Source organism: Beta vulgaris, chromosome 4 (genome assembly GCF_026745355.1).
Source record: "Beta vulgaris subsp. vulgaris cultivar EL10 chromosome 4, EL10.2, whole genome shotgun sequence".
Taxonomy (NCBI): Eukaryota; Viridiplantae; Streptophyta; class Magnoliopsida; order Caryophyllales; family Amaranthaceae; genus Beta; species Beta vulgaris.
Window position 1 is genome coordinate 12713325 of NC_079205.1, and position 12556 is coordinate 12725880.

A 12556-nucleotide genomic window follows, 5' to 3' on the forward strand; every position below is an offset into this window, starting at 1 on the left:
TAGTTTCAGCATTTATGAATACGAGTATAGACAGCATTGTTGGAACGCAACAAAAAAAAGGGTGCATTTTGGGGGGAAAGTGATGGAAAAAATTGAGGCAGCTAGAGAAGCCAACACTAGTAGAATAATTGTTTATTGCCGCGGTGATATTGCTGCGGTTTTACCCATACGCAGCAATATATCACGTGAAAAAAAAGAAAAATATAAAGTAAACATATTGATGCGGTTTCCGCCGAAAACCGCGGCAATATGATTTCAAAGGAAAAATTTTGACCATTTAACCAAATATATTGCTGCGGTTTCTGGCAAAAAAGGCAGCAATATATTAAAATAATATAAAAAAATATTACTTGGACCTATGCTGCGGTTCCTACATAAACCGCAGCAATAGACTTTTAAATTAATATAAAAGGGTCCATTTAGGGTTTCCTTATTTCACTCCTCTCCTTCTCCAATTTCACGCCTCTCCCTTTCCTTCTCACTCTCAGTTCCATGCCTCTCCCTCTCCCTCTCAGTTCCACGCTGCCTCATCTTCCTCTCCTCCCCTCATCTTCTCTCTTCCTCTAAACCCTCTCATCCTCTCAATCATTCTGCCGCTCAACAAAATCGATCATCCTCTCAATCATCCGCTTGACAAATTCGCTCATCCTCTCAATCATCTGCTCGACAAAATATGCCGGTGTTCTTCGCTCGTAGCGATTTGTTCGGTTCGTTTGCAGCGATTTGTTCGTCTTCTTTCGCAACGAGTTGAGATCTGGGTCGCGAGGGTAGTCTCGGGTTGCCGGCGACAACTCTTCGTTCGCATCGATTTTTTCGAACTGCGCGCATAACGAAGTTTCGGTTGGTGGCCGGCGACCTCGACCCAATTCATTCGTCACGCGTTTCCTCGACCGCAAGTCGTCGTCGGAGGCGTTAGAGTGTTCGACCGCACGTCGTCGTCGGAGGCGTTAGAGTGTTCGACCGCAAGTCCTCTAAAGCCACCGTTCGCAGAAGTCGCCTCCGACAAGTGTCGGCTTTTCTTCGCTCGACCTCGTCACCGGATATTCTTTCTTTTTTTATTTTAATTTTCGATTTAGATCTAACAATAACTTCTGTAGTTTTTATTTTCTTCATTTTTTATTTTAATTTTCGATTCAGATTTAACAATAATTTCTATATTTTTTATTTTGTTCATTTTTTAATTTAATTTTCGATTTAGATCTAACACTTAACTTTTGTATTTTTTTTTTCTTCATTTTTTTATTTTTGATTTAGATATGATGTTTAGGAGTATGTGGTTGATGTTTTATAAATTTAAATGTTATTGTTGTTGAAATACATCTTCTAGTTGAAATTTGGGTCATGTTTATGCTGTTATGATTTTTCTAAGTAGTATTTTTGCTGGTTGATATGATTTGATGTTTTAGTTATCTTTAATTTTTATTGCATTTTAAGTACTTTAAACATCGAAGATTTTAATTTTTAAATTTTTTTTTTTAAAAAGTACACCTATTGCTGCGGGTTTAGCCCAAAACCGCAGCAATATGTGCACTTTTTTAATATTAAAAAAATGTACATTGCTGCTGTTAATGCTAGGAACTGCAGCAATATGCTGATATATTGTTGCGATTTAAAACCGCAGCAATATAATTATTACCTATTGATGCCCCCTTAATTGCTGCACGCCCAAAACCGCAGCAATAGGCCTCTTTTTTACCGCATAAGCATTTATTCAACTAGTGCAACCCTCATGAAATTCAATTCCGCACTATTGGCAGTATGAAGGGACAATGGTTCAGAATGTCTGAAGCGGTGCTAAAGTGGTGTGGATGCTACGACAAGGCATATGTAAGAAAGAGGAGTAGCCAAAATGATGATGATGTGATCTCTGAAACTCATAAGATATTTGAAAGCACGGGAGATAAATTTCACTTCTATGATGAATGGATTTTGATGAGCAAGTTCGATAAGTACTGTTCAATATTGAGTAACCTGTTTACAAGATAGCACGTGGACGTCCATCGAATACGCCTCAAATGTCTAATTATGTTGGTTCCGGAAGTAGTGGAAAGAGAACAAGGTCTGAAGATGGAGGCTCCACACCAACCACGCCCACAAGCGGAGATGTTCGGGATGATCACTCGCCTTGTCCAGATGGCAACAAGAAAGTTAAGGCTAGACTCAAGGGTAAGAGCCAAACCAGTGAAGCTATTGAAGCTTTTTCATCGTTTGGAAGGGATTAGATATCGATATACAACATGAGAAACTACAGTTTCTTAAGCAAAAGGAAGCAAAGAAGCAAGGGCAACTCGAGCTGGAAGAGATAAGCAGGCAATGGCAAATGGAATTAGAGGAGAAAAACTTAAAGATGCAACAATATCAGGTGAATTGGCAAATGCTTCAATCATTAATCTCTAAGGAAAATCGCCTACCATGGGAAGATGAAATGATCAATAATCTGCAAATATACTTTAACAACTTTGGGGCAATGTAGAATTTACGTTCAATGTAATATGTTTAAGCTTTTAGTGTCTATGTAATATGTTTTAGGTGTGAGTGTTATTAATTATATTAGGTGAATTGGCAAATGCTCCAATCATTAATCTCTAAGGAAAATTGCCTACCATGGGAAGATGAAATAATCAACAACCTGCAAATATACTTTAACAACTTTGGGGCACTGTAGAATTTACGTTCGATATAATATGTTTAAGCTTTTAGTGTCTATGTAATATGTTTTAGGTGTGAGTGTTATTAATTATATTATGTTGTACGTTTGAGTGTTAATGTTTTATGTTTTAGTTTAATTTGAGTGTTTGAGTATTATTAATGTTTTAAGTTTTTGTTGTAATGTCACTCATGTAATAAAAGTATAAGTATTTTATCCATTACCTACGATCCATTACTCCTTTTCAGATAACCCATATGATGTTGTATCTGAAGAGACATCTCTATGATCACATACTACTTTTCAGAGAACCCATGTGATGCTTTATTTGAAGAGACACCTCTATGATTCCATACTACTTTTCAGAAAATTCATGTGATGCTTTATCTGGACACCTCTATGATCCCTACTACTTTTCATAAAACCCATGTGATACTCTCTCTGGAAAAGTATCTCTATGATCTCATACTACTTTTCAGAAAACCCATGTGATACTCTCACTGAAAAAGTATCTTTATGATCCCATCCTACTTTCTAGAAAACCCATGTGATAATGTCTCTAAAAGACATTATTACCTACTCCTTTTCAGAGAATCCATGTGATGATACACTTCCTACTTTATAATAGATCTTATGCTCCTCCATTAGTGTATATAAAAAGAATCAGAGTTCTACAATTCTCTGCAACAATCTCCCCTACCAAAATCAGATATCTTACAAATCTAAAATGAATTCATACAAATTTAATATCAGTTCAACTTCCTCTTCTTCTTCCGATGATTCAGAAGAGAAAACGAGGGATATGGAAAACAAAGAAGTAGATGACATGATCGACAATGTCACTCATACTTATCTCCCATTCCTTGTGTCGGCGGTCACTCCTAGAATGAGACCGGGTGGACGTAATCGACCTCGGGCTGATATGGGTCGAGAAGAAGGTCATTTAAGATTATGCAATGACTATTTTGCAGAAAATCCAGTTTCTCAAGTAGGTTGTTTCGACGTAGATTTCGTATGCAAAAGCATGTTTTTGAGCGTATCATCAATGAAGTTATGAGGAACGACAAGTTCGATCAAAAGAGGGATTGCACCGGTCGTTTTGGCTTGTCGCCGCTGCAAAAGTGTACTGCAGCAATACGACAATTAGCTTATGGGTGTGCTTTTGACGCTTGCAATGAGTACATACGTATTAGTGATAGTACGACAAGATTGACAGTTCAGAGATTCATTGATGGCGTCAACCAATTTAGTAATGTATACTTAAGACAACCGAATGAAACCGATCTGAGGAGGCTGTTACGAATTGGAGAAAAACGTGGATTTCCTGGCATGATTGGTAGCATCGATTGTATGCATTGGGAGTGGAAGAATTGTCCAACAACATGGAGAGGGCAATATCAAGGAAGGGCAGGGGTAGCTACACTTGTGCTTGAAGCTTGTAGCTGATAGGGACTTGTGGATTTGGCATTCTTTTTTCGGAATGCCGGGAAGTTGCAACGATTTGAACGTGCTTCATAGATCTCCTGTGTTTTAAGATGTTTTAGAAGGTCGAGCTCCGGTTGTTAATTTCGTTGTAAATGACCATCAATATAACAAAGGATATTACCTTACTGATGGTATCTACCCCAAATGGGCTACTTTTGTGAAGTCCATAACAAGTCCACAATCTCATAAAGACAGACTCTTTGCAAGACATCAAGAAGCAACAAGGAAAGATGTGGAACAAGCATTTGGAGTGCTACAAGCTCAATTTGCTATTATTCGGATGCCATCCTTTGCTTGGGATGTGAACATACTTCATAAGATTATGTTGGCGTGCATAATCATGCACAACATGATAGTTGAAGATTCCGCTGCGAGTAAATATTTAATTCTAGTTTTATTAAGTGTTGATTGAGATTTATAAATGTTAAGTGAAATTAGTTAGTAGCTCGGAAGTGCGGGCTGTTGCAAACGGAAACTAAAAAAAACGGGATTTTAGTTTTTTATTTTAGTGTTGCATTTAATTTCCATGTCTTCTTTTCATTTGATTTTTATGTAATATGTTTTGAATGGATGCATCTTTTTTAGTATTTGTCAACTAATATTAATTAATTTTCAAAAAATATAATTAATTAGGTTACGATAATTAATTACTCCTCGATAATTATTATATAATAAAAATTAGTATTTATAAATTTATTAATTATAAGAGTTAATTATAATTAATTAGAGTAAAGTCGTTTTACATTAATTAATACAACTTCATAGAATGATTTAAAAAGAGAGAAAATATGGTGGGTAGGAAAAAAGAATGAGAAATAGTAATGAACCATTATTTTTGGGTTCATGGTTAAGAGTGAAATTGAAAATGGTTTGTGAGAATGATGTGGAGGAGAGAGAAAAGAGGAGAGAGAAGGATGAACCATTTATTTGGGTTCATTGATAAACAATGCTCTTACTAAATTTATTTCCGACTAAAAAGAATTTCTTGTTATTTCGCATTAGAGTTTGTCTTGTAAGAGACAACCTATTTTTAAATTAAAATAGGCAATAATAAGCCTAATGTCAAAAAGAGAATTAACTCAATAGTGACTAGGTTAATTTCTTTCAGTGACTAGTTTAATCCATTTAATGACTAGATCTAGTTTTATATTAAAATTAGACCGTTTCTTTTAATATTTTTTGTTCATATTATCATGTGCCTCGATATGTGTGCCTCACGATTTTTATGAATGAATTAGGGTTAAAGTTTATGACCAAAAGCCACAGGCTTGTTTTAAACATCATTGTCTCTATTATATAAGTGAAGGGAAGGTATGGCGTCCTCCTGAGAAAATACCTCTATACGCTTCACTTAACATTTTAAAAACAAATTATTGAAACTTTTACATTGATTCCTAATTTATAATTATTTTAAAAACTACCTTTATTAATCTTCAATCAATCTCTTAAATGATCCAATTAAAAAAAAAAACCCAATGCTACATTCTTCAATTAGTCCTTATGTAAGTCCTTAATTGATTCAATTAATCAATCAAGTAACTTTTTTCTAAATAAAAAAACATGCCAAATTAGTAATTTTAATTAACAAATCCATCCTTAATTTATCAATTGACCCCTCTATTCATGAATTTTCTCATGCACAAGTAAATAATGTTTTAACGATTCATAGAAATCTTCTCATAAATTCATGAATACCACTTACTTGATGGGTTTATAAATGTCCATGTTCTCTTCTTCTATTCCAATATCAAACCTCTCTCTCCTCTTTTTTTTCCCCCCTTTTTCTATCTTAGTCGGAGATAACTCTTATTCCTAGGAAACACTATGTTATAAAACATCATCGTCGTCATCAATTATTACAATCACCATTGTTATTTCCCTAGGAACACTACAAGAGGGGGGGTGAATTGTAGGTGTAGAAATAAACGTAACTTTTTGCGGAAATTAAAACTTAAACGAATAAACAAGCTAAAGGAACACAAGGGATTTTTACGAGGAAAAACTTCTTGGGCCCAACAAGAAGAAACAACCTCGACCACTAGGGATTTTAAACTCAACACTTTCACTAATTAGGCCAAACAACTCTGTTACAACCTAATTCTAACTCGAGCCCTACCTTGAGTTCCTAAACTCAAGTTCCTGAACCACTGTTCCCTTAACAGCAGTTCCTCTCAACTTCACTCGAAGTTTTCTCACACATACAAGCTTCACTCAAAGCCTTTCTCTTACAGAACTTCACTCAAAGTTCCCTTACCCCAAAAACCAAAATACAATTGATCGAAATAAGCTTAGTGGAATTAGAGTAAGAAGGCAAAGAACAAATGGCTATTATGAGAGAATGAAGGCACTGACACTTAATAAGTTAAACTCACTTAATTACTTAGTCAGACACAATTTGGAACTTATCTAGACTTCTATATTTATAGTGTAATCATGAAGAACGTGGGATTAATGTTAGAGTTCACGTTTTAATCCATTTACCCATGATGTTCCTTCCCCTAAGGAACACGTTTTACATCATGTCCCATGATCCCATGAACTTAAATGAACGTGGATAAAATGCAGCCATTACTCCTAAATAATAGGAGTTCCTTCACATTATCCGAAAATCAGTTTTTATAAACTCTTTTTATCTTTAAATCTGAATTTCTAATCTTTAAGAAAATAATATCTTTGAAATAAATCTTTCTAACAACCGGATATTTATTTTCTTATTTTCCGAAAAATAATATCTTTTCCAAAACGATTTTCTTTTTTAAAACTGATTTTATCATTTGAAATTAGAAATAACTAATTTCCTATAATCTAGGCATGACTTACTCCATTATCTTTTAACCGTTACACGCCTAAGTCTAGTTCCTTATATTAGTTCAGTTCCTTTAACATATTTACTAAGTGCCACTGAGTTTGTTCCTTACAGAGGAACAAACGCTTCATTCTCAAATATTCTGCCACAGTTCCTTACCATTCTTTCTTTGTTCCTTTACATTGGAACTAGAAAAAAAAACGCCTAGCTTCTATTATTCTTGATCCAATGCTTGCTCCAGTATCAACATAGAAACTTCTTTACTTAGCCTTTGAAATCCTCTCTTGACTTCTTCATTGACTTGTATTCTCCCAGTTCCTTGCATTGATACCTTAGACACCATACACTTAAATAATTCATTAGTTCACTACTTAGTTTGTTCCTTTGTTTCTTTGTCATTATAAAACTAGGGTTCAACAATTTCCCCCTTTTTGATGATGACAACAAAGGTACAAACTAAGGAAAATAACAAATAATATAAGTGAATGAAAATAAAAACATAAAGAAGAAAATGAAAAATAAAACACAATTATATGAGTAACTGAAGTTTTTGATTTTTCATTTACCTTAACCTATTTTTGATTTTTCATTTACCTTATCCAATTTTTAATTTTTTCAATTTCATTTTTTTAAGTTTATGTACAGTTTGTTCCTTAAATCCTTTTCCCCCTTTGTCATCCTCAAAAAGAATAGACTCTGCATGAATTGATGAATTGATTTAACACCTTAAGACCAATATGCAAGCACCATTAGTGGTTAAGTTAGAAAATCAAAGAGTAAACTTGCTCAAACATCAATCACATAATACTAGCCATTCCAAGGAAGAAATTATGCAAAGCATTTAGAAACATAGACAATATAGCAAAAGTCATTGATTATATAGCACTTGTTCCATAACAAAACAAAGAAAGAAAAGAAAAAGAAGAAACAAAAGTTGTGTTCCTTGATGAAAGAAACAGGAACAACAAAACAACAATAAAGAAACTAAGAAAGGGAAGGGGAATGGTGTTCCTCTACAACTTCTTCTTCAACCACATCCTCCAACTTTTTCATCACCACCCCATGATGTAGTTCAACCTGTTCCTTCAGCTCCTCCAAGTACGAGCCATAGTGTCCATCTTCTTTTGCTGCGCAACCACGTATCACTCAATTTCTTCATAAGACTTATCATAGTATCAGTTTTGGCATCCAAAGTCCAATGAAGATGATTGTAAAATTTTATCATATGTTGTGCAGGAAGGCAGACTTCATTAACCCAGTTAGTGTCATCCGGATTTTCCTGTTCCTTACCCTTGGAACTAGAGGCAGATGGGGGATGTGTGAAGGAACTGGGAGGTTTGAGTGGAAGGCTCATCTGTTCCAGGAATGGAAACAGAAGGTGAAGGGTGATAAATGGGAGGAAGAAATGGTGGTGTGGGTGGAAGAGTTGTGGAGGTGGAAGCAAAAGGATTTGGTCCTTTTATTTCATCCTTCAACTGCTCAAAACTGAAGGAACAGAGAAGGACGAAGGTGAAATGGAGGGTATTTTGTGAAGGAACAGAGAGTTTGGGAGATGGTGGAGGTATGGTTCCTTGAGAGTGAGGGTACCTGTTCCTCATTATCCGAAAGGACTAAAGGAGAGTCCTCTTGGAAGGAACAGGAACAGGAGCAATTTTTCGACGAGTGCTCTTTCTCACTCTCAAAGGAACAGAGGGTTTAGGCTTAGTGGCAATGTGTTTGCGCCTCTTAGGTTTGGTTCCTCGGTTAGGAACAGGAACAGGTTATCCAAATTACATCATTTCCTCTTCTAATCTAGTTGAGGCGTTTTCTTTTTCCTGAGGAACTGGAACCATTTTCCTTGAATGAGAACACCTTCTTGGACAGACAAGCCAAGTCCATTTAGGGTCTTCTCATTCAAGATGTTCCCTTGTTTGATCCTATGGTGGTCCAACCGATAAGTCTTACTTCAAATGATGAAGTAAGAAGTTATATAGGCACCGTACCAACACACAATGTTTTCAATACAGTGGTTAAATGTTGAATGAAGAGGGAAGGGAAATTGATTTGTATGTGGTGGTCAAGCAAAACATGTAACACATATCCAAGAGACCCACTTCATTCCTCTTTTCAGTTCGAGGAATGAGTGCTCTCCAAACCAAGTTAAACATACTTTGTGAAGGGGAGAGAGTAGGTTATGGTTAATTTGTTTTGGCCAGCTGTTCCTCCAAAATATTCTAAGATTTTGTCTTGAGGAAAATTCGGAAAGGAAACAGTTCCTTTCCTTTTAAAATACAAATCAGTTCCTTTGCAAGGAACTTCCCATACTTTGCTTAAAGTTGCTTGATTAAACCTTATTTTCTTGCCTCTAACTTCAGTTGTGCAAGTTCCATTAGTATTAACAAATTTGCACAAAACTCTCCATAGCTAGAGGAACAAGAGCATTATTAAAGGCGAATTCAAACAAGAATTCCATGCCTTGTTCCTTTAGAATGGGTTAATTCTAGAAATTCAATTTTATTTGCCCATTCTAAATCGACGCAAAAGCCCAAGACATACCTAGATTCACTTCGTTCGACCCTTTTCTTGGAAGACGAAGAAACAGTTCCTTTGGAAGGAACAGGTGCAATTTCTTCTTCTTCCCCCTGAGATTGTTCCGGGGTTTCTTCTTCATCATCTTCCCCAATCAATTTTCTTCTTCTCATGCTCCTTCTAGGAGATTCTAATTGCTGTTCCTCTATGGGGTTTTCTTGAATTATGTCGGTTTCAAGGGTTTTAGTTGGAGATGAAGAAATTTCCATTTTTGAAGTGTCGGTTGTTTTTGGTGTTGGAAAAGGTGAGTTTCTTGAAGTTTTTGCCATGATTTATGAAGGTTTGGAGGTTTTTATGGAGTATCAAAGGGTGTGATGAGGTTTCGGATTTGGTGAAGATGAAGCGTTTGAGAGGAACACGGTTTCCTTAGATGAATTGAAGAAGGGAGTTTTGCATGTAATAGTAATTATGACACGCGGGAAAGAAATAAAGCAAAAGAAAAATAAAAATAAAAATAAAAGAAAGAAAACGAAAAGATAAAAAGAACCAAGATTTAATTAAACTGGTTCCCCTTAATTTTTGGGATTTTATCGGATTTTTCGGATTTTTATGAATTTTAATTTTTGAAAGAAAATAAATGCTAAGGAACTTGTGCTATAGGAACAACTAATGCTACATATCAATATCCTTCATACTATGCATGTTTCTTGACCTTAGGAACAGTAAGGGGAGTATTATGTGACATTTGTGAGTTGTTTAGTTTCTTTGACTTCATGTTATGTTTTGCAACATTCCAATTTGCAATGGTCTTAGGCAATTAAACACAATTATTTTTAGCACACAAAGTCACTCAAATTGATTCAAACATGGGGGAATTGACATAGGAACAATCACTTAATTTTTATTAAGCCTAACTCAAGCCTTAATTTTCATATCTATCTCTTTGCAAAGGCTTAGTTAGGATATCAGCAATCTGATAATCAGTTTGACAAAACTCAAGTTTGATCAAACCTTTTTCGACATTTTCTCTTAAAAAGTGATGTCTAATATGTATATGCTTTACTCTAGAATGATGCACTGGATCTTTAGATATACTTATAGCACTTGTATTGTCACAATAAATAGGAACACATTCAAAGTTTATTCCATAGTCACTAAGTTGTTGTTTTATCCAAAGCATTTGAGAGCAACATGCAGCAGCAGCTACATATTCTGCTTCAGCAGTGGATAAAGCAACTGTGTTTTGTTTCTTGGTACTCCAAGAAACTAAACTATGACCAAGGAATTGTGCCATACCTGAGGTGCTTTTCCTATTAACAAGATCTCCAGCATAATCTGCATCTGCATATCCTTTTAGTTCGAATGTATCACTTCTTGGATAGTAGAGTCCAAGATCATCTGTTCCTTTAAGGTATCTAAGAATTCTCTTCACAGCAGTGAGGTGAGACTCCTTTGGATTTGCTTGAAATCTAGCACACAAACCAACACTGAAAGCTATGTCTGGACGACTAGCAGTTAGATAAAAGTGAACCAATCATTCCTCTAATTTTGTTTGATCAACACTTGTTCCTATGGAGTCTTCATCTAATCTAGTTGAAGTTCCCATAGGAGTGTGATTTATCTTTGAATTTTCGAGGCCATATTTCTTTAATAGTTCCTTTATGTATTTTTGTTGGTGAACAATTATACCTTTTTCAGTTTGTTTGATTTGTAGTCCAAGAAAGAAATTTAACTCCCATCATACTCATTTCAAATTCATTGCTCATGAGATTGAGAATTCTTTGCACAATGTTTCATTAGTAGCTCCGAATATGATGTCATCAACATATATTTGAACAAGCAAAATATCAGTTCCTTTAGATTTTAGGAACAAGGTTTTATCAACCTTTCCTCTTTTAAAGTTATTTTCTAAAAGGAACTTAGATAATCTCTCATACCATGATCTAGGTGCTTGTTTTAACCCATAAAGAGCTTTATCAAGCTTGTAGACATGATTTGGGAGATTGTTATTTTCGAAACCAGGGGGTTGTTCAACATATACATCTTCTTTAGATAGCCATTTAAAAATGCACACTTAACATCCATTTGATATAATTTAAATCCCATGTAAGCAGCAAATGCAATTAAGATTCTAATGGCTTCTAATCTAGCTACAGGAGCAAAGGTTTCTTCATAATCAATTCCTTCTTGTTGGTTATAACCTTTTACTACAAGTCTAGCTTTGTTTCTTACAATGGTTCCATATTCATCTAGTTTGTTTCTAAACACCCATTTTAAGCCAATTACTTTTTGTTGTTTAGATGAAGGAACTAGATGCCATACCTTGTTTCTTTCAAACTCATTTAATTCAGCTTGCATTGCAATAATCCAATCAGAGTCAGTTAAGGCTTCTTCATGATTTCTTGGTTCCATCATTGATAGGAACGCATGAAATGCACAAAAGTTCCTTAACTGAGATCTAGTTTGCGTACCTTTGGATATGTCGCTGATTATGAGTTCCACAGGATGTGACTTTTGTAATCTCCAAGGTTTTGGTTGAAACTCTCTTATAGGAACATGTTGTTCCTCATGAGTTCCTTGAGTGGATGAGGAACTCTGCTCAGTTGTTCCTCTGTTAGCCTCGGTGGACTCAGTTCCTTCATTTAGAGGAACAGGAGTATCTTCTCCTCCTTGAGGAACAGGAATTCATTGATCTCATATTTTGAATTCCTCGTTCCTTTCCTCTTTCACTTCTTCTTCTTCTTGTGAATCTGTGTTCCTTGACTAGGTTGCGCTAACCCTATCTCATAGTCATCAACCTGTATGCTTGGATTATGTTTGTCAGATTCATCAAAGATTACATGAAACTTTCTTCAACACACATAGTTCTTTGTTATATACTCTATAAGCTTTACTATGTGAGGAGTATCCTAAAAATGTTGCTTCATCACTCCTTGCATCAAATTTTCCAAGATTATCTTTTCCATTATTATGCACATAACATTTGCATCCAAATGTTCTAAATAGGTGATATTGGTTTCTTTCCAAAGTAAAGTTCATAAGGAGTTTTATTAATGATAGGTCTCATCATGGCACGATTAATTATGTGACAAGCAGTATTAACAGCTTCA

General features: G+C 35.3%; 1 protein-coding gene across 1 annotated transcript; it reads left to right on the forward strand.

Annotated features, from left to right (window-relative positions):
• The first annotated feature begins 2015 nt into the window (after positions 1–2015).
• Positions 2016–4093, forward strand: LOC125496487 (uncharacterized). The gene is made up of 2 exons (XM_048641958.1): positions 2016–2206; positions 3619–4093. Exons 1-2 carry the CDS (start codon positions 2016–2018, stop codon positions 4091–4093), a joined length of 666 nt encoding a protein of 221 aa, XP_048497915.1.
• The last annotated feature ends 8463 nt before the right edge of the window (positions 4094–12556 follow it).